Raw genomic sequence first — 22,599 nt, forward strand, 5'->3', positions numbered from 1 at the left:
ATGGAAAGAGCCAACAGCAGCTCCTTGGAGGGCTTCATTCTGATGGGTGCATCTGACCATCCCCAGCTGGAGATGATCTTTTTTGTAGTCATCCTCTTCTCCTACTTGCTGACCCTGGTTGGGAACTCAACCATCATCCTGCTTTCCAGCCTGGATGCCCGGCTCCACACACCCATGTACTTCTTCCTCAGCAATCTCTCCTCCCTGGACCTTGCCTTTACTACTAGCTCAGTCCCCCAAATGCTGATTAACTTGTGGGGATCAGACAAGACCATAAGCTATGGTGGCTGTGTGGCCCAACTCTATGTTTTCCTCTGGCTAGGGGCTACTGAGTGCATCCTGCTGGTGGTGATGACATTCGACCGCTATGTCGCGGTGTGCCGGCCTCTGCACTACACCACCATAATGAACCCCTGGCTCTGCTGCCTGCTGGCTGCCATTGCCTGGTTGGGTGGCTTGGGCAACTCTGTGGTCCAGTCAACATTCACTCTACAGCTCCCTTTGTGTGGGCACCGGAGGGTGGACAGCTTCCTGTGTGAGGTGCCTGCCATGATCAAACTAGCCTGTGGAGACACGAGTCTCAATGAGGCTGTGCTCAATGGTGTCTGCACCTTCTTCACTGCTGTCCCTCTAAGCATCATCCTGATCTCCTACTGCTACATAGCTCAGGCAGTGCTGAAGATCCCCTCGCCCGAGGGACGGAGAAAGGCCTTTAACACTTGCCTCTCCCATCTGGTGGTGGTGCTCCTCTTCTATGGCTCAGCTATCTATGGGTATCTGCTTCCAGCTAAGACCAGCAACCAGGACCAGAGCAAATTCATATCACTCTTCTACTCTGTGGTCACACCCATGGTGAACCCTCTCATTTACACTCTGAGGAACAAGGAGGTGAAGGGGACGCTGACGAGGCTGCTGCGGAAGGGAAGAGAAGTCAGCTGAAGGAGGTGAAAACTCCATCGTTTACCACCTCTTCATCTCTATACACTTTTTCTCATTCTGTCTCTGGCCAGGTGAACATGATGAGTACTAACCCCGGTACAAGCACGCTCTTGACAGCACTAAGCTGTTGTTACACGGTTAGTGTTATTTCTAATGTTTTACACTTATTTGCTGAATATTCTACTGTGGACCACAGATAACAGGGCAGACACGTCATTGATGGCTCAGAGGTTGTTGACTTAGTATAGACTTAGCTCACTGTCACTGCTGTCCACATTTTATTATGTGTAATAAATATTACATATGAATTGTATTTTTAGAGAATTCTGTACTTTTCTAAAGAAAGTACCTCCACTTGCAGTATCTTATATAATTCCATAAAATCAAGCCAGGTTTTGTTAACCCCAGTTGAAAACCTAAGAAATTTTCCTCTCCTCCCCTCCGCTCCCCTCCCCTCTCCTCTCCTCCACACCACACAGCTTGTGGGATCTTAGTTCCCCAACTAGGGATCGGACCCATGCCCCCTGCAGTGGAAGCCCAGAGTCCTAGCCTCTGGATCACCAGGAAATTCCCAAGACCATTTTTCTTTCAATTAAATAGTTTTATTTAAATCATTTCCTCACTGGGACTTCCCCGACAGTCCAGTGGTTAAGACTTTGTGCTTCCACTGCAGGAGATGCGGGTTCAATCCCTGGTCGGGGAACTAAGATCCCATTGGCCAAGCAGCCAAAAAAATAAAAAACAAATAAAATAAATCATTTCCTCACCAAAGTCCCAGCCATCACATTTGCTACCAGCGTTTGGATATGCTAGTCTGGTCAGTGGATTATGGAATGCTCTGAGATTCCTTAAGCAAGTTTAAGAGTCCAGGAAAAATCATCCACCTATAAAGCATCTCCTCTGCCTCGTGATCTAGTCTTTCACCCCTAAAGTTCCTGGATTCATCAGTCAGTCCAGCACACCATGGCTCACCAAAGAAGTCAGGTATTGGAATTAGAATGCCACTATGTGTTGGTACTGATGAACTCAGTGACAAGAACAAGGACGCAGATACAGAGAATGGACTGGAGAACTCGAGGTATGGGAGGGGGCGGGGGGTGAACGGGAAACTGAGACGAAGCGAGAGAGTAGCACAGACATATATATACTACCAACTGTAAAATAGATAGTCAGTGGGAAGCTGTTGTATAACAAAGGGAGTCCAACTCGAGGATGGAAGATGCCTTAGAGGACTGGGGCAGGGAGGGTGGGGGGGACTCGAAGGGGGGGCAGTCAAGGAAGGGAGGGAATATGGGGATATGTGTATAAAAACAGTTGATTGAACTTGGTGTACCCCCCAAAAAATAAAAAAAAATATTAAGAATGCCACTATGTGATTCTTCACATCACTAGAATTGCCAAGGGAATCCACACGTGCCACTGCAGTTCATATATTCTTTCCCCAGGGAGAGAAGCTAGGTTGATATGAGAAAGTTGCTTGGCAACTACATTACCAGAGAAAAGGAGATCAATAGGTTTTAGGGCTACTTTCTAAAGAGTCCTGTGTCCCTCACAGCACGTAAACACATGCCTTATACATAGTGGATGCTCAATAATTGCTTAGTGAGTTGAATTAATTAACAAGTCTCATGAATCTCCCCTTTTCACACGAGGAACTAAATATGTCAAATAAACCATTTTCATAGTTGCCACTTTGGGGTCATCCTGTCACTTGGAAAATGCTGAACAATGACAAATTTCCCCTCTTTCCACATTTCCATAATGCCTCCCCAAAGACACCTAGTTATATTGTCCCAACCTGAATTTGTTTTTCTAGTTGCAGATCAGAGCCATGACATATTTTCTCAGTTCCTTACACGGTAATACTGAAGTATGTCTCCAGGACTAGCCACCTAGCAGCATAATCTTGCTGAATTCATCAAAGTCCAGAGTCTTGCAGGCTCAGATTTTTTATTAATTAGCACACTCAGGTTAGATGAATTTCTCAGGAGGTAGAATCAAAATGACCAAGTTCCTAAAGCTGATATATAAAGCAGAATCCCGGTTGATTAATCTATGAGAACTGTACTTTCCAAGGAGATATCCTCTAGCTAATTAATTAATTAATTAATTTTCTTTCTTTATCTAATTCTTTTTTTTTAATTTTTACTTTTTAATTTTTTACAATAAACTGCATATATTTAGAGTGTACAATTTGGTATCCCAATCTCCCAATTCATCCCCCCCCCCACCCTCCCCACTTTCCCCACTTGGTGTCCATATGTTTGTTCTCTACATCTATGTCCCTGTTTCTGCCTTGCAAACTGGTTGATTTGTACCATTTTTCTGTAGTCCACATATATGTGTTAATATACATTTGTTTTTCTCTTTCTGACTCACTTCACTTTGTATGACAGTCTCTAGGTCCATTCATGTCTCTAAAAATGTCCCAGTTTCATTCCTTTTTACAGCTGAGTAATATTCCATTGTTTATATGTACCACATCTTCTGTATCCATTCATCTGTTGATGGACATTTTGGTTGCTTCCATGTCCTGGTTATTGTAAATAGTGCTGCAATGAACACTGGAGTGCATGTGTCTTTTTGAATTATGGTGTTCTCTGGGTATATGCCCAGTAGTGGGATTGCTGGGTCATATGGTAGTTCTATTTTTAGTTTTGCAAGGAACCTCCACACTGTTCTCCATAGTGGCTGTATCAATTTACATTCCCACCAGCAGTGCAACAGTGTTCCCTTTTCTCCACACCCTCTCCAGCATTTACTGTTTGTAGATTTTCTGATGATGCCCATTCTAACTGGTGTGAGGTGATAAATACCTCATTGTAGTTTTGATTTGCATTTCTCTAAGAATTAGTGATGTTGAGCAGCTTTTCATGTGCCTCTTAGCTATCCGTATGTCTTCTTTGGGGAAATGCCTATTTAGGTCTTCTGCCCATTTTTTGATTGGGTTGCTTGTTTTTTTGATATTGAGCTGGATAAACTGTTTATATATTTTGGAGATTAATCCTTTGTCTGTTGATTCGTTTGCAAATATTTCCTCCCATTCTGAGGGTTGTCTTTTCATCTTGCTTATACTTCCCTTTGCTGTGCAGAAGCTTTGAAGTTTCATTAGGTCCCACTTCTTTATTTTTGTTTTTATTTCCATTATTCTAGGGGGTGGATCAAAAAAGATCTTGCTGTTTTTAAGTCAAACAGTGTACTTCCTATGTTTTCCTTTATAGTTTCTGGCAGTTTTATAGTGTCTGGCCTTACATTTAGGTCTTTAATCCATTTTGAGTTTATTTTTGTGTATGGTGTTAGGAAGTGTTCTAATTTCATTCTTTTACATGTAGCTGTCCAATTTTCCCAGCACCACTTATTGAAGAGGCTGCCTTTTCTCCATTGTACATCCTTGGCTCCTTTGTCATAGATTAGTTGACCATAGTTTATCTCTGGGCTTTCTATCCTGTTCCATTGATCTATATTTCTGTTTTTGTGCCAGTACCATACTGTCTTGATCACTGTAGCCTTGTAGTATAGCCTGAAGTTAGGAAGCCTGATTCCACCTACTCTGTCTTTCTTTCTCAAGATTGTTTTGGCTATTTGGGGTCTTTTGCGTTTCCATACAAATTGTAAAATTTCTTGTTCTAGTTCTGTGAAAAATGCCATTGGTAATTTGATGGGGATTGCATTGAATCTGTAAATTGCTTTCGGTAGTATAGTCACTTTCACAATGTTGATTCTTGCAATCCAAGAACATGGTATGTCCCTCCATCCGTTTGTGTCGTCTTTGATTTCTTTCATTAGTGTCTTATAGTTTTCCGAGTACAGGTCTTTTACCTCCTTGGTTAGGTTTATTCCTAGGTATTTTATTCTTTTTGTTGCAATGGTAAATGGGATTGTTTCCTTAATTTCTCTTTCTGATCTTTCATTGTTAGTGTATAGAAATGCAAGAGATTTCTGTGTATTAATTTTGTATCCTGCCACTTCACCAAATTCATTGATGACCTCAAGTAGTTTTCTGGTGGCATCTTTAGGATTGTCTATGTATAGTATCATGTCATCTGTGAACAGTGACAGTTTTCCTTCTTCTTTTCCAATTTGGATTCCTTTGATTTCTTTTTCTTCTCTGATTGCTGTGGCAAGGACTTCCAAAACTATGTTGAATAGTAGTGGTGAGAGTGGACATCATTGTCTTGTTCCTGATCTTAGAGGGAATGCTTGCAGTTTTTCACCATTGAGAATGATGTTTGCTGTGGGTTTGTCATATATGGCCTTTATTATGTTGAGGTAGGTTCCCTGTATGCCCACCTTCTGGAGAGTTTTTATCATAAATGGGTGTTGAATTTTGTCAAAAGCTTTTTCTGCATCTGTTGAGATGATCATGTGGTTTTTATCCTTCAGTTTGTTAATGTGGTGTATCACATTGATTGCTTTGTGTATATTGAAGAATCCTTGCATTCCAGGGATAAACCCCACTTGATCCTGGTGTGTGATCCTTTTAATATGTTGTTGGATTCTTTTGGCTAGTATTTTGTTGAGGATTTTTGCATCTAAATTCATCAGTGATATTGGTCTGTAGTTTTCTTTTTTTGTAGTATCTTTGTTTGCTTTTGGTATCAGGGTGATGGTGGCCTCATAAAATGAGTTTGGGAGTGTTCTTTCCTCTGCAATTTTTTGGAGGAGTTTGAGAAGGATGGGTGTTAGCTCTCCTCTAAATGTTTGATAAAATTCACCTGTGAATCCATCTGGTCCTGGACTTTTGTTTGTTGGGAGATTTTTAATCACAGTTTCAATTTCATTGCTCATGATTGGTCTGTTCATATTTTCTATGTCTTCCTGATTCAGTCTTGGAAGGTTATATCTTTCTAAGAATCTGTCCATTTCATCCAGGTTGTCCATTTTATTGGCATATAGTTGCTTGTAGTAGTCTCTTATGGTGCTTTTTATTTCTGCGGTGTCCATTGTAACTTATCCTGTTTAATTTCTAATTTTATTGATTTGAGTCCTCTCCCTCTTTTTCTTGATGAGTCTTGCTAGAGGTTTATCAATTTTATTTATCTTCTCAAAGAACCAGCTTTTAGTTTTATTGATTTGTGCTATTGTTTTCTTTGTTTCTGTTTCATTTATTTCTGCTCTGATCTTTATGATTTCTCTCCGTCTACTCACTTTGGGTTTTGTTTGCTCTTCTTTCTCTAGTTTCTTTAGGTGTAAGGTTAGATTGTTTATTTGGGATTTTTCTTGTTTTTTGAGGTGGGAATGTATTGCTATAAACTTCCCTCTTAGAACTGCCTTTCCTGCATCCCATAGGTTTTGGATCGTTGTGTTTTCATTGTCATTTGTCTCTAGGTATTTTTTGATTTCCTCTTTGATTTCTTCAGTGATCTCTTGGTTATTTAGTAGCGTATTGTTTAGCCTCCATGTGTTTGTGTTTTTTACAGTTTTTTCCTGTAATTAACTTCTAATTTCATAGCATTGTGGTCAGAAAAGATGCTTGATACGATTTCAATTTTCTTGAATTTACCAAGGCTTGATTTATGACCCATAATGTGATCTATCCTGGAGAATGTTGCATGTGCACTTGAGAAGAATGTGTAATCTGCTGTTTTTGGATGTAATTTCCTGTAGATATTTATTAAATCCAGCTGATTTATTGTGTAATTTAAAGCTTGTGTTTCCTTATTAATTTTCTGTCTGGATGATCTGTCCATTGGTGTAAGTGGGGTGTTAATGTCCCCCACCATGATTGTGTTCCTTTTGGTTTCCTTTTTCATAGTTGTTAGCATTTGCCTTATGTATTGAGGTGCTCCTATATTGGGTGCATATATATTTATAATTGCTATCTCTTCTTCTTGGATTGATCCCTCAATCTTTATGTAGTGTCCTTTCTTGTCTCTTGTAACATTTTTTATTTTAAAGTCTATTTTATCTGATATGAGTATCGCTACTCCAGCTTTCTTTTGATTTCCATTTGCATGGAATATCTTTTTCCATCCCCTCACTTTCCATCTGTATGTGTCCCTAGGCCTGAAGTGGGTCTCTTGTAGACAGCATATATATGGGTCTTGTTTTTGTATCCATTCAGCCAGTCTGTGTCTTTTGGGTGGTGCATTTAGTCCATTTATATTCAAGGTAATTATCGATATGTATGTTCCTAGTACCATTTTCTTAATTGTTTTGTTTTTGTTTCTGTAGGTCCTTTTCTTATGTTTCCCACTTAGAGAAGTTCCTTTAGCATTTGTTTTAGGGCTGGTTTGGTGGTGCTGAATGCTCTTAGCTGTTGCTTGTCTGTAAAGCTTTTGATTTCTCCGTCGAATCTGAATGAGATCCTTGCTGGGTAGAGTATTTTTGGTTGTAGGTTCTTCCCTTTCATCACTTGAAATCTATCATGCCACTCCCTTCTGGCTTGCAGAGTTTCTGCTGAGAAATCAGTTGTGAACCTTATGGGAGTTCCCTTGTATGTTATTTGTTGTTTTCCCCTTGTTGCTTTTAATAACGTTTCTCTGTCTTTAATTTTTGTCAATCTGACTACTCTATGTCTTGGCGTGTTTCTCCTCGGGTTTGTCCTGCCTGGGACTCTCTGCGCTTCCTGGACTTGGGTAGCTATTTCCTTTCCCATGTTAGGGAAGTTTTCAACTATAATCCCTTCCAATATTTTCTCAGGTCCTTTCTCTCTCTCTTCTCCTTCTGGGACCCCTATAATGTGAATGTTGGTGCATTTAACATTGTCCCAGAGGTCTCTTAGGCTGTCTTCAGTTCTTTTCATTCTTTTCTCTTTATTCTTTTCCACATCAGTGATTATCACCATTCTATCTTCCAGGTCACTTATTCACCCTTCTGCCTCAGTTAATCTGCTATTGGTTCTTTCTAGTGTATTTTTCATTTCCGTTATTGCGTTGCATATCTCTGTTTGTTTGTTCTTTAATTCTTCTAGGTCTTTGGTAAACTTTTCTTGCAACTTTTTGATCTTTGCATCCAGTCTTTTTTCAAAGTCCTGGATCATCTTCACCATCATTTTTCTGAATTCTTTTTCTGGAAGAGTGCCTATCTTCTCTTCATTTAGTTGTCTCTCTGGTGTTTTATCTTGTCCCTTCATCTGGTACAAAGTGTTTTGCCTTTTCATTTTCTCTGTCTTTCTGTGGCTGTGGTTTTCAGTTCCAGAAGATGAAATACTGCTGATACTGCTTGATTCTGCTGTCTGCCCTCTTGTGGAGGAAGCTGTCTAGGAGGCTTGTGGGTGCTTCCTGATGGGAGGGACTGATGGTAGGTTGGGCTGGGTGGGTGGAGCTCAGTAAAACTTTAATCAAATTTGGTAGATGGAGCTCAGTGACACTTTAATCTGCTTGTCTGCCAATGGGTGGGGCTGTGTGGTTGTTTGGCCTGAGGCTACCCAGCACTGGAGCTTACAGGTTCTTTGGTGGGGCTAATGGTGGACTCTGGGAGGGCTCACACCAATGAGCACTTCTCAGAACCCCTGCCCCCAGTGCCCCTGTCTCCTCGGTGAGCCACAGCTGCCCCCCACCTCTGCAGGCAACCCTCCAACACCAGCAGGTCGGTCTGGTTCACTCTCCTATGGGGTCACAGCTCCTTCCCCCTGGGTCCTGGTGAGCACACTTTTTTGTGTGCCCTCCAAGAGTGGAGTCTCCATTTTCCCCAGTCCTGTGGAGGTCCTGCAATCAAATCCCACTGGCTTTCAAAGTCTGATTCTCTAGGGATTCCTCCTCCCATTGCGGACTGCCAGTTTAGGAAGCTTGACGTGGGGCTCAGAACCCTCAGGACTTCTGTGGTATAACTGTTCTCCAGCTTGTGAGTTACCCACCCAGCATTTATGGGATTTTATTTTAACGCGATTGCGTCCCTCCTACCTTCTCATTGCGGCTTCTCCTTTGTCTCTGGATGTGGGGTGGTTTTTTTTGGTGAGTTCCGATGTCTTTCTGTTGATGATTGTTCAGCAGTTAGTTGTAATTGCGGTGCTCTTGCAAGAGGGAGTGAGCGTACGTCCTCCTGCTCCACCATCTTGATTCCTCCTCCTTTTTATCCACTAGCTAATTAATTTAAATTGCAAAATTACCTGGGGAGAAATAGGAAGAAAATAGACAGGCATTCTTCAAACACTTCAGAGTTCTGCAGATTCTCCCTACGGAAAGCACAGGACATTTTGAATCTAACTTGCAAGTAGGGGCATTGTAAGACATAGAGAATTAGAGGAGAAAATGCTTGGGACATGAGTGCATCACGGGGATCACATATGCCACCATCAAAGTGCACACACATTCACCTTCCATTCTCAATAGTGTGCATGAAAACAAAGTCAAAAATTTGGACAAAAGGAATCAAATGTGAAGGAAGCCCCTTGTTATTAAGGACTTTGATGTTCCATTTCTAGGGTTTCAGAAGAAAAAATATGTTTGATGTCTTATTCAGTTGGATACTCAAAGAAAAGGAAAAACAAAAGAAATACCAAGAACTGTAGAAGGTTCACCAACCTTAGCAAAACAGAAATGTATAGCATATGAATATGGTAGTGTGGTCAGAGGATTTAAGTGAATTTAAGAACCCATCTCTCAGAGCCCTTCACAGAGTCTGTCCAGATCCCACCCTGCCCTGTAAACTAGTAAAGTGAGTCCAGTGACTAAATTTTGAAACTGCCAATGAAGGGAGTCAATCCTTTTCCTGTCTTCACAGCCTTCAGGTTCAATTCCATGGCTGTGGTTAGGAGATGTTGGAATAAAGGACATACTGAGAAACAGGAATTGAAAAGTGACTTTGGCTTTGTAGTATATGAGTGCTAAATTACAGGCTAATTTGGACACTCCATTAATGATTATGTGGAAAAGTCCAGTTTAACTATATAGATGATTTGAGCACATCAACTTTACTGAGTACTTACCCTGGGCTATGTAATGATCTAAATCATTTACATGAATCAACTCCTTTAATACTCTTAAAAACCTATACCATCCCCATTTTAAGATGAGGACACTGGAGCACAAGAGGAAATGTGCTCACAGCCCACAGTGGTAGGGCTGGCCCAAGTACTCTTGAGTTGAAAGCTTGTGCCTTTTCCAAATTTTTTTAAAGAGTACACTCTACGTTAATTAATTAATTTTTATTTATTGGCTGTGTTGGGTCTTCATTGCTGTGTGTGGGCTTTCTGTAGTTGTGGAGAGTGGGAGCTACTCTTCATTTCAGTGCTAGGACCTTCTTATTGCAGTGGCTTCTCTTGTTGGGGAGCACGGGTTCTAGGTCCCGGGCTTCAGTAGTTGCAGCCCGTGGGCTCAGTAGTTGTGGCGCTCCACAGCATGTGGGATCTTCACGGACCAGGGCTCAAACCCGTGTCCCCTGCATTGGCAGGTGGATTCTTAACCACTGCGTTACCAGGGAAGCCCTTTTCTTTTTGAAATAATCACAAATTTACAGAAAAGTTGGAAACATGATATAAAGGGTTTTCCCTCCCTGGATCATCTGAGAGTAAGCTGACAGCATGATACTCTGTCTTCCCAAAATATTGTATAGTGTATCTCTAACAAATAAGGACATTCTCCTGAAGGACCACCATGTAGCCATCAAAATTACTAAATGAACACCAAGGCATTATATTATTTAATCCTGAGACCCCATTCAGCTTCAGTCAATTGTCCCAATAATGTGTTTCATAGCAAAAGGATTCTGTTCAGAATCACATGTTGCATATAGTTGTCATTTCTCAGTCTCTGTCAGTCTGAAATGGTAATTAATTGTATTTGGACATAGAGCCTTTAGGAGGTAATTAGGGTTAAGTGGTATCATAAGGGTGTGCCCCTCGTCTGATGGGATTGGTGACCTTACAAAGAGAGGAAGGAGACGGCGATCTTTCTCGCTCCACATACAGTAAAAGGAAAGGCCAAGTGTGAACAAAGCAGCCTCCTGAAGTCAGGAACGAGCCCTCACTAGAAACTGAATCCTGCCAGAATCTTAATCTTGGGTTTCCAGGCTCCATAATTGTGAGAAAATTATTTCTTATTGTTCAAATCACTCAATTTATGGTATTTAGTTATGGCAGCCTAAGCAGACTAAGACAGGTGGTATAAATTTCAATGTCTCCCATTTCTAACGATGTTACTTGGATCACTAAATGAAGGTGGTGTCTGCTAGGCTTTTCCATTATTTCCTACTTTGTAAATAATAAGTATTTTATGGGGAAGTACTTTGAAACTACTTAAATATCCTGATACTAATAAAACAATTTATTCTTTAATTTATTTACATCTTACAGAATCAATGTTTCCTATTTTATTCTATGGTTTATGACTTCTAAATATCATTATATTATTCTCCCTTGTTTAATCACTGGGAGTCCATTCAAACTGGCTTTTGTGTTTTTTGACTTGTCCCCACATTCCTTGAGCATTTCCTTGCTTTCTGCCACATCAAGATGTCCCAGGCTTATGTTTTATTAACCTCTTCTAGCACTCTGTTTCATCATCTGAAAAATGAATATAGTAGATGTCAGGAAAAATGTAAGGATCAAAATAGTGCATGTGCGAGTGCTTAGAGAAAACTGCTCAGTGTTGTTTTTAAACAGAGATGGAATACTTACCCAAGTAGGTTTATCAGTCTATTTCACATCCCAGCTCCCTCCATTTATATCCTGGTGGAGTACTGCTCTCGCTGTGCAACCAGATTGTTTATAAATGATGGATGGATGAAGTGGGCCCAGAATAAAGGCAGAGAGAAGCCTCCACTATTCTTTCCCAAACACTCTTATCCCAACCAATGAGCTCCCTCTTCAAAACATATCCAGAATATCCCAATCCAGGACACTCACTCACTCTCTCTCTCTCTCACACACACACACACACACGTGAAAATTAGGAAAGTATTTGTCCATCAAAAAGGAAATAATTGAACACATACATAATGGTAAATGCCAAACGCAGGAGTTAAAAAAAAGACGAAAAAACATGAGGTTGATATATTGAGACGGAAAAACTTGAAGATAGACTAAGTAGGCAAAATTGCAGATTAAGGTCCAGCAAAATATACACACTAATAATAATTATTTCCTCTGGAGAGGGAGTGTAACTTGGGAGATGAGGGATAAGAGGCTTCATTTTTAAGTAAGAGTGTTTTGCGGCACTTGTGGAATATGAAAAAATTAAAACAGAGGGAAGAAAAGCGTTGGGTTATATTAGTCTCAAACTCTATTGCAGTTTTCTCTTCTGGAGGACGAAAATAATCGTATTGGCTTCATAGGATTGGTGTGAGGATGTTACTGTGTACGTGTATAAAACTGGGCCAAACATATAGTAAGCGTTGTTTTTTTCATATTGTCGTTGTCACACCTGTAAATACGGTATGAGCCGGGGTAGGATTGGTACAAAGACCCTTCCAAGTAAGAGAAGCGCAAAGCGCCTGTCAAGCGGCACAGCAGTAACCAATAGGAAGGATTAACAAACCTCCAAATCCAGGGCCTCGAGTTTTTGAACAGCGTTATTGGTCCAGGTTATGACGCAAACGAGGAGCCCGTCTCCTCATTGGGGAAAGCTGCTGTCGATTAGTGGAGGGCGGGACCAGGTGGGGAGGGCTGTGCGTGTCCCGCGGCATGTTTTCCGGCTTAGCCATTGCGCATGCGTCAGGCCTTCTGGCAGTCCTAGCTTGCCACACGGCTGCTTCCGGCCGCGCGTGCTGGGAAATGTGTCTGGATGGGTGAGTTTAGCGTTTGAGGCTGGCTTCTCCTGGAGGGGCGGGCTCGAGCACAGCGTCTCCGCCCTCTACCCTGAGGCTCTCGTCTTGTTCTGGGTCGTGTGACGGGAAGACTCAGTGTCCTTGAGCCGGAACCCCTTCCTTCTGTTAGGAGAGGCCCGGGAACAAGGTAGCCTGGTGTGCGGGCCCTGTCGCCCTTCGCCCTGTCCGCTCACTTGCCCTATGAAGTCTGCTTTGAAAGGCCCTGAGCGAATAAAACACTGGTTCTCCGAGGCCGTAGCGCGTCCTTGTGCGCCCTTGTGCTGGGCGGTGGGGGCACTAAGACAGCTCAGAACCACTCCTTGCCTTCAGAGAGCTCCCAAACTGTGGAGTAGAGAAACCTGCAGAAACAACTTCTGGTATTAGATGAAGTAAGAGAAGGCACCCTGAGAAAGAGTTACAGACAGGGCCAAGGAGTTCAGAGCATTAGGAAGCGTCAAGAAGGTGGTGATGGTGCTGTTCACCAGTCCTTATTATGTAGATTTCTTGTCTTCTTCGATGGACTTCCACTCATTGAGAATAAAAAATTTACCTTATTTCTAATTTCTAGGCTCAGGTGCCCTTCTTCCCTAAGTTAGGAGGAATGGAGACTGGCATCCCCTGGTATTCACTTTCTCTGAAAATAATGAAATTGGGTCTTGGGGAAAGGTTAGTGAGCAGAGGCACTAGAATTCAGGCTTGTCATGACTGACGGGTGCTCCTGATATCTGGTGGGTGGCGGCCAGGGGTGCCGGTAAACATCCTACAATGCATAGAACCCCACCCCCACGTACCAACCCACAGAGACAACTAAGACCTGTCCGACCCCAAATGTCAATACTGTAGTGCTGAAGTTCAGGGGACTTCCCTGACGGTCCAGTGGTTAGGACGCCATGCTTCCACTGCAGGGGGCACAGGTTCCATCCCTTGGTTGGGGAACTAAGATCCCAGATGCTCCACAGCATGACCAAAAAGCAAAAACAAAAACCTGAGCTTTAAAAACAAAAAAATAGTGTCGAAGTTCAGAAATCCCACGCTAGAGCGATAGAAGTGGAAACAAAGGGGAGACAGATCTCAGAGGCGTCTCAGCCGGAGACCAGTCTTCATCTCCTTTCATATTCTTTATAATGCTTAAATACTGGACAATTAATCAGTCAATTAATCAGGTCTAAAGACTGAGACTTCCTTGTCTTTTTTCATCCTTTCATGCTTTACGAAATATTCATTTTGCATGAGACACTATTCAAGGTGCTGTGATTCAGCAATGAACAGAACAAATTACCCAGTCTCTACAACCTTACATTCTTGTAGGGATGACAGACATTCAACCAATAAATATATGTCAAGTAGTGAGATACGCTGTAAAGAAATTCCTGTAAGGTAGAGCTTCTGTTACTATCACCACAGACCATTTACTCTGCATAAGAGTCAAGCACTGGGCCAGAAGCTTTACAAATAGCATTTCTAATTTTTTTCTCTATGATGCAAGGTGGGTTACGCTCAGATGAGAAAAAGAAGCTTAGAGAAGTTGAATATTTTGCCCCAGGTCAGTTAGTGTGGAGTTGAGCTGGGACTGGAAACTGGATCCACCCGATGGTCAAAGTCTGTGCGATTTCCATTAGGCAACACTGTCTGACTTGAATGGAAGAATAAAATCTATACCTTCTCACCCAAACTTAGCAAAGTGAAGTAGAAATGAAGTTCTTACTGGAGGCCTAGCTGGAAGTGATTCTCCACACTGCAGGAACTGCGTTTGAGGACACATCAGTTGAATTCCCCATTATTGCTCACAATCTCTCAGGTGGCTGATGGCAGATCCTGACCTCTCAGAGAGGTTGGCAACTTGGAGATCTCCCACCAGCTCTTCAGACTCTCCCATCAGCAGCAGCTGCCTCACAAGCTTTCATGATGAGTCAGCTCTGGGAGCTGTGCTCATGATGGTTGCAGCCCAAGCTGCATTCAAGTATAGGATCCTGGAGCTGAAGCAATTCCTGATTGTTCTGCACAGGGAGTGCCAAGCCTGGGTGAGGGCACATCATCCAGGAAGCATTGAGAAGGCAGTGACCTTGGTGCAGCATTTGGAGTGAGAATTGAGGAGACAAAGGCAGTGGTGAGAAGGGGAGTGCGGAAAGAGAATGGAAATCAGGTTGGAGAGGGCCTAGGTTAGGAGACAGGCAGTTGGAACAAGGTAGAGAAACTTGATTTAGCTGCTTCTTCTTAAGCATTTGTTTGTTTTCCTGACTGGTGTCCATGCCAGCTTTTCAAAGAACAGATTTTCTTTCCCCTTTGAAGGAAGGAGGGTGGGTGGAGAGAAAGTTTGGACCCTCATTGATCACTGAGCTTTCTGTAGTTCTCGGCTGCCAAGAATAAAGGAAGGGAGGTATTTGTCCCTGTAGAACTCAAGCTTTCTCCTCTGCAGGTTATAATGACCTGAGCCAGCTCTGCAAACGAGAATCTTCTGGTTCTTGTCATGCCTATTGTAAGACAGAGGGATTTAATGCTTAGCCAACTGTGGGAACTTTGGTTATGTCCTCAGTGTCTGGGTCACACCTCTCACAAAACAGATAAATAGAACTGGATTTCTGGTCAGGAGTGGGCCAGAATGGGACCTGCTGAGGACTGAAAGCAGTGCTGCAAATTATAACAGCGCTGTGGGGCCCTGGGTGGGGGCTGCCCCAGACCTCCCTACACTGCCCTGAGCACGCAGGACTCAGAAGTGCTCTCTGCTGTTCTGCTCAGCCACACATATCACACTCCTCAATCAACTCTGGTTCTGCAGGAATCTCCATTCCTATACCTTTCCTCCCTGGACCCATATGACGATCTTTGGTGGTGGGAAGGTAAGGTGTCTGTGATGGGTTTTGTTTCTAGGTGGTGGTGTTTGTGCTCCAAGAAGAGCCAGCAACCCTGGGGTTATGAGGGAGGGTTACCATGAAGCCCATCCTCAGGGGCTTTCCAAGAGAAGAATCAGAACTATGCTCAGACTGCTTACACCCTGGAGCCATAAAGAACGACCCACCTATTTCAAGAACAGAGTCTCAGGCCGGAAAGGGGAGAGGCAGAAAGAACCCAGGAGTGAGAGGTTGTCAGTGCCTGTGCCTCACAGACATCAGCTTTTCATGCTGTTATGACCACAGCTGGGAGCGGGAAGCTAGTGATTTGGGACTCAGTTGTCGTGCTGAGGCAGCTCAGTTCCACATAGAAGCTTTGTCATTTCCTCTGGTTCTCCCTTCAGAAAACCTCATTCCATGATAGCTCTTAGCAGGGTCATGTATGAATCAGGTCTATGTCTTGGGGCTTTCACGGTGACCTACTGCCACACAAGGAAGAGGGCAGGATATTAGTTTAGACCGATAAGACTCTGCCACTGTCAGCTGTGGCACTGGGGTCCTGACTTCTGTTCTGCCCCGCCACACGTACCAGGCCTCAGTGGAAGGGATACATTTTGGCCACCCTCTATAACAAGTAAGATCTCTGATGGGTCTCCTTTTCTTTCTTTTTAATGGATCTCTTCTTGCTTCTTCTCACTTTGGGCTATAAAAATTTCTTAGGAACCATGTCTAATCTATACTGTGTAATAACTAGCTCTTAATCTAGTGCCAAGCACGACTGCATGCCTGGAAGGTAGTTGCTCGTAATGGGCGTGACATGAAACCTCAGCTGTGCCTTCCTCCTCCCAAAGAGGCTGGGCCTATGGCCCCTGCCACAACAAGGCCACCCTGGTGGTTTGAACATGTAGTATAAGGTCTGTGTTTCAAAGATGCACAGAAATTGTTAGCCAGAAAGAGTGTTGAGAGTGCGAGAGTGAAAAGTTAAAATCAATTCGACCAGCTCTTTTGCTTTAGTCACTGCAAATCACTTAACCTATGATAGCAGGTGTGCACTGGGGCTACAGGAAACCCAGACTTTACTTGCCAATCTCAGTAAATCCCAAAGTTATCAAAAACTCCAGAAGTGCCACTAGAATGGCCAACTGTACAGGGAATGCACGAGCAGCTCCAGGACTACAGCCTCCTCCAGGTGCCAGAACAGGGTGGCACAAGTTCAGAGTCCTTCAGGCTAGCTTCCATATTACAGGGAGTAGCTAGGTTAATTGCTAGCGTCCTATGACCTGCACTCAGTCCTTCTGTTTGTCTCTACCCAGAAGCCAAGCCGAGGATGAGCAGCAGGACTCTGAGGAGGCTGGAGCTGATGATGGTGAAAGCGAGGACTCACCTGTAATGATGTCAGCGATGACATGGGCACAGTTTCGCTCGGGACCCAAGAAGTCCTGGCTGTTTCCAAACTGACCGGTAAGGCAGTCCCTCACAGGAGAGGCAGACAAGAGGTAGCAAGAGGAAAGGAAATTGGGTAGGAGGCCTGAGGGGCCTAGCTCTGGCGTTGGCTGTGACTACCTATATGCTACCGTAGGCTGAGGAACCACAACAGATGTGTGAAAAGGGAATGGTGCCCTGCTTCTCTGGGTTGTGAGAATATTTATTTGATCCTGTCTGTGGGAAGTGGTTAGCAGTCCTTGGAAAAAAAAGAATACTGTCAATCGAAAAATGTATCAATGAGTTAAAATTTTCAGTGAGGAATGGAGGTATGGACACTATATGGAGAGCCCCAGTATTAAATGTACAGGGGAGAACTGGTTTTTTAATGGATGTTTGAAGGGTTGAAGCAAACCAGGAGTGTAGGTTACACATCAGAGGAAATGGATAGACTTGGGGTGTTGCCTTTTGTACAACCTGCTTCAAATTTATTCTCGAGTGGTTGGTGCCAGTGAGCTGTAAACACTAAGGTAACAGAGGTGGTAACTGGAGAAAGCAGTGAGCACACAGGGAGTAGGGGGATCAGAGAGGAAAGGTTGGGTTTATCAGAACTCGGAAGCTTGTTAGAGTGGCCCTGCAGAGCTGGGACTCAGATCTTGGGGCTTGGGGGCTGGGTGGTGCAGCCTGGCTGGTGCTATATTTCTGAGGGGTCCTGTGAGGCTGCTTCTGGAAGGAAGGTACAGCGCCTATTTCGTTCACTGTTTTGTATTTGGCTTCTGTGTAATACCTGGTACTTTACAGGCAATTAGATGTTTCCTGAATGCATGAATAACTGGACATATTCTCCAGTTCTCACTGTCTGCTCCAGACCCTCCGGAGAGGCTAACAGGCAAGGGCTGGGTGCTCTAGTACTCTGTGGTCCTTCTCCTGCCCAGCAGACTAGAGGGTAAAGCAATTTCAAGGGTGGCGACAACCTAAAAACGCAAGGAGTCCGGCAGCTGCATCCGAGTTTCCCTGGTCACCGCAGACCCAGGAGTGGGAGCAGCCTGCCTGTGAGGCCTGAGTGCCTCTGCTTCCTTAGTGATTGCATTGGCTTTTACTGGCTCTTCTCACTTGTCAAAGCCAGCTTCTTTGAGCTGGTGTACAAAGCCCTTCAGTAGTTGATCCACCCCTGGGCTGTCCCCATCTTCCCCACCAAGATCCCTAATGAAGTCAGGCTGTCCCCAACAAGTCACATTCAAGCCCACCTCTTTGCCTTTGCCTGAGCTTTCCCAAGGTATCATTTTGCCCCCTCTGTGTAGAGCAGAGGTCAGTATGTGGCTCTGGGAGCTGGCCTGTGTAGCTTGTCCACAGGGCCGTGTTCAAGGACCGTGTATGCAGGGAAGGCTCTGGCTGAGGAAACACTGAAGTATATTCTGTACTGCTTTTGCTCCTCCTTCCCTAAAATTGCAAACATTTTCTTTTGGCTCTGAGGTGGAGTATACATTCTCCTTTGCTCATCTGTAATTCCTCAAGAAAGCTTAAAGCAAAGACCATGACACTTGCTTTTCACCAAAGCTTAGGCAAGGTACTGACACTGTGCATGCACAGGCCCAGAACCATGAACAGCTTACCCATCTTTCACCACCTTTTATCATAGATTTCACAAAAGCTTAAATATCTATGCCTTGCTGTGGATCAGTAAGCTTTAGTTTTGTCTTTTCGTGCTCCTCACACCCACCCCTCTTTTCACCGGTAGTCAGAGCCGCCTGCAGTCCCTGTATTTTCCTTACTCCCCAACCCAGTTCTATTTCTTCTCTCTCCATTTCCTGCCCCTTATTCCTTCTCTGCATGTCCTACTGTCCTGAAGCAGGTTCTACCCTTGGATCCTCTTGAGGACCCCGCAGGCTTCTGCATGAGAATAAAGTGTCTCATGGAGAAAATTACAACCAAAGGCCAAGGAAGTGGAGGGAAAAACACCTTTACTGTCAACAGAAATGGTAACAGGTATAAGCTCGTAGAAAGTGTGAACTATAAGAGACAGTAAACCAGGAACGGTGGTGGAGGTGGTGGTAAGGTGAGGAATCTTACAAAGATTAACTGAGATGTTATGCCTACTCTGAGATTAAGTTGCCAAGGGAAACAGATTTAACGTTGCCCGGTGGCTTAACCTCTCCTTCCTTTCCTTCATTCTCTGTTTTGTGGTGGCTGGATAGCAGAGTCGTGATCTGCTCTGAAGTTAGCAGGAGTACCTAACACTAGGTGCCAGAGGTCAGTTGTTGGTTTAGAATAGATCCAGGCTGTTAACTTCCAGACATGCTTCCCGCGAGGGGGCAGAAACAGTGCTCAGGCCACTAGCCCCCATTCTCTGTAGGGAACAGGCATACTCAGGTTTCCTAGCAAGACTTATGGATCCTGTAGCCTTGTCCCCTTCAAACAGAATTGCAATCGACAGTGAGACAGGACCCAGGAGTCCCAGGCAGAACCAGAGTGAGTTCAGCATTCTTACCCTGATTCTTGTTCCGGGACGTGGTTCTTAAGATCCGGTTGTCAGTAAACCTGTGGTTAAGCTGGGGATTGTCCAGTAGAACTCTCCACAAGCAGAAGGAAACGCCAAGAAACGTGTGTTGACCTAAGGAACTGATCCATCAGGTTCCCTCCACACTCATAGCTCATCCCTTCCTTCCTTCCTATGATGTGAGAACCTCTTCTGTGGGCACCCCCTGATGGCGGATGAGGGCATGGTTCTGAGTGAAGCTTTTCTCACACTGGGAGCACTGGTAAGTCTTTCCCCCTGTGTGGGTTTTCTGGTGGGCACTCAAGTGGAAGCCATTGTCGAAGCTTTTCCCACACTGCCCACACTTGTATGGGCTCTCCCCAGTGTGGACTCGCCAGTGGGTGCTGAACTGGGAGCTGTTGTTGAATCTCTTTCCACAGAAGGTGCACAGATACGGCTTCTCCCCCGTGTGGGTCCTCTGGTGGACAATGAGGCTGGAGCTCTGGTTGAAGCTTTTCCCACATTCCCCACACCGGTAGGGTCTCCCCCCTGTGTGAGTTCTTAGGTGGGCAGTGAGGTTGGAGCACTCGCTAAAGCATTTCCCACACTCACTGCACTTGTGAGGCTTCTCCCCGGTGTGGATTCTCTGGTGTCAAACAAGATAGGAACTTCAGCTAAAGCTTTTCCCACATTCGTGACATTTAGAAGCTTCTTCCACTTTGGGGACTGGCTGGTGGTGAGAGGAAGAACTCTGAGAGCAGTTTCTCCCACATGGGAGATGTGCACAGGCTTTCTCCCCAGTATGAAGTTTCCGGTGACTCCCCCTCTCCTGGAATAGGGGTTTCTCCTCACTCTCTCCTGGAGAACATCCTAGTTGCCTTCTTGACACTGGAGCACCCGCCCAGCCTCTTTTCAGCTCAGAGTGCCAGAAGACTTCACTGGACTTTCTCTGAAGGGGCTTGTTCATTTCTGCTTCCTCTGTATCATCGCATTTCTGATTCTCTTTTGTAATCCCGCTCTTGATCTCAACACCTGAAAAAATAGAAATACATTAGACTGTGGAGCAGGAAAACAATGGAATGAGGAAAGAATTACAACCAAACTACTTTAAGAAGAAAAACTGACTGGAATTCTCATGTGATTCAGTCCTCTGTTAATTAAAAACCTAAGGTTTATTTTCCAATTCTAATATTTTTAAGCTCCAAATCCTATGATCACAGGTAAATGTATCTGAAACTCCACCCACCCACTTTGCTTCTGTTGCATCTTTTTTTGGGTGTTCTGACACAATGACAAAGTGAGGTGAGGAGTCAAGGTCTTTGTCATCTGTGTCAGTTCTTGAATGGCCTGGCTTCTGGGAGGAGTAACAAAAGGCCACCCTGGTTTTGGCCAGCTCAGACAGAAAGAAGGCAAGTTTCTGAGCATTTGGGAAGCCCAGGCTTAGATCTGAAAGAAGGGTCAGTGCTGGAGAAGGAAAGAAGGAGAGAGTCTGGGCTGGAGGCCTGATTGGCCATCTAAGAAAGCAAAGTAAGTGGAACGCCACAGGAAAAAATGACATGGACCCCGTGAAAGAGGCAAGCAAAGCAAAATCAGGGCTCTGAAGTGTAAGGGATGTAATCCTTAAACACCATGAAAACAAGACTCCCTGACCTGTGTCAGGTCATACAACAAGATGATGACAGGCCAGGAGCAGAACGGCTCCCTGATAATGCAACGCTAACGGCCCTAAGTGGACTTTCCTATGCTTTCTTTGACCACCAGAGCCAGAGTCTTACCACGTCTGTTTGGGAACAGGTTTGGCAGGCCAACCCTCCTAACTTCCTGGCCAGGATCCCTGAAGTCCTTTTCCCCCCGTCATCACCATCCATGGTGGCACCTTCTCCAGCCCCTGTGGGCCCCCCATTCTGCTGACTCAGCTCTCCAGCCTTGACATCACTTCCCTCTTGGCCACAGTAGGTGCAGAGGCCCAGGAGCTGGAAAGGGCATCAGTTTCCTCGTAAAAGATACAAGGCTCAGGCACACAGCCTCTCCTCATGTTGCGGTAACTCAACTGCAGGCTTTTGAACTTGGTGTGACACTGCTCTGCGGTCTGCAGAAAGCCCTGCTCCTGGAGTCATTCTGCCAAGGCCCTGTAGATCTGGCTGCTCTGCCGATGGGTCTGGAGTTTTTAGTAAATTGAGAATTACTGAGCATGGCCAGGAGTGTCTTGGTCTCTTCATAGCCCGTGCACACCTGCTGCCAGGAGACAACACAGTGATCCGAGCAGGGTGGATGGATGCCGCAGGGTTTTAGCAGCCCAGGAAGCCACATCCTAGTCTCTCAAAGTATGTCATGCCGGCTACTGTCATTCCTGGGGAGATCTCACTGTGGGCTTTTTCCTAAAGCAACAACTTTCAGCTGAGGAGGGGCTGTAGAGTCTTTACCAGAGCTGCCCCTTTTATTTCTCTTTATCCTGAATCCTACTCATTTCCCCTGAGAGATGACTCATGATAAGGGTTGTGCTTGTCTGTCTCCAGGGTGGTGGGACTCCCTGAGGATAAGGACCTGGTGAACAGGTGAGACTTGGATGGAAGCAAAGATTCACAGGAGAGAAGATCAGGTGATAGGATACTTCTGCTATGTGCCACCTCTGATGCCTGAGTCCCTTCTGACCTGGCCCCTGTACATCTGTTTATATCTCCTGTCATCGATGTGTATGCAAGAAACTGAACTACTGCAGGTGGCGTCCCAAGGTGAGAATAAGTAGTAAAGGTCTGGGAAGAACAGTTCAGGTAGGCTGGTTATTCAAGAACACTCAGCACAGGCCCCTCAGGGCTGGTGGCTGAGGGCTCATTTGTCCGGAGCCATCTTGACTCTCCTCGGACCTCCTACAGTCTTTTCATTCAACTCAGCTAACCTGTGTGAGTGGGCAGCAGGCTGGTTTCTGAGAAGTGCAGCTATCATATGACATGGACCCTGCCTTCAAGGAGACCACAGTCCTCCAAACATCTCTGTAACGAAATGAAGACACAGACACATGTTTAGGTAGAGTTAAGTGTCAAATAAATTGAAATTCTCAACGTGATCCTTTTAAAACTATTACTCCTCTGCTTGGAACCTTGCAAGGCTATGCCATTTCATGTAGAAAAAGTCAGAATCCTTACAAAGTGCTTTATGTAGGGCCCAAGGCTCTAGGTTAGGGCTTCTCAAAGTATCTGTGAAGAACCTGTTTTGTTTTGTTTTTCAAAATACATTGAATATGCAGTTGGA

General features: G+C 44.4%; 2 protein-coding genes across 3 annotated transcripts in view; one reads left to right on the plus strand and one right to left on the minus strand.

Annotated features, from left to right (window-relative positions):
* Positions 1 to 21,882, plus strand: LOC130859886 (olfactory receptor 2C1). Its single transcript, XM_057747370.1, has 3 exons — positions 1 to 944; positions 16,766 to 16,913; positions 21,867 to 21,882. Exon 1 carries the CDS (start codon positions 1 to 3, stop codon positions 937 to 939), a length of 939 nt encoding a protein of 312 aa, XP_057603353.1. The 3' UTR covers positions 940 to 944; positions 16,766 to 16,913; positions 21,867 to 21,882.
* ZSCAN32 (zinc finger and SCAN domain containing 32) overlaps positions 18,825 to 22,599 on the minus strand; it is an 11,894-nt gene continuing 8,119 nt past the window's right edge. For both annotated transcript variants that reach the window (XM_057747371.1, XM_057747373.1), the window contains 2 exons: positions 22,247 to 22,340; positions 18,825 to 20,382 (listed from right to left, as the gene is read on the minus strand). In XM_057747371.1, coding sequence (XP_057603354.1) covers positions 22,312 to 22,340 — 29 coding nt within the window. In that variant the 3' untranslated portion in view covers positions 18,825 to 20,382; positions 22,247 to 22,311. The remainder of the gene's footprint in view (positions 20,383 to 22,246; positions 22,341 to 22,599) is intronic.

This window comes from Hippopotamus amphibius, chromosome 9 (genome assembly GCF_030028045.1).
Source record: "Hippopotamus amphibius kiboko isolate mHipAmp2 chromosome 9, mHipAmp2.hap2, whole genome shotgun sequence".
In the NCBI taxonomy this organism is placed as follows: Eukaryota; Metazoa; Chordata; class Mammalia; order Artiodactyla; family Hippopotamidae; genus Hippopotamus; species Hippopotamus amphibius.

Excerpts from the sequence above, each read along its gene's own strand:
- LOC130859886 (XM_057747370.1), top strand. The coding sequence starts at position 1 with ATGGAAAGAGCCAACAGCAGCTCCTTGGAGGGCTTCATTCTGATGGGT.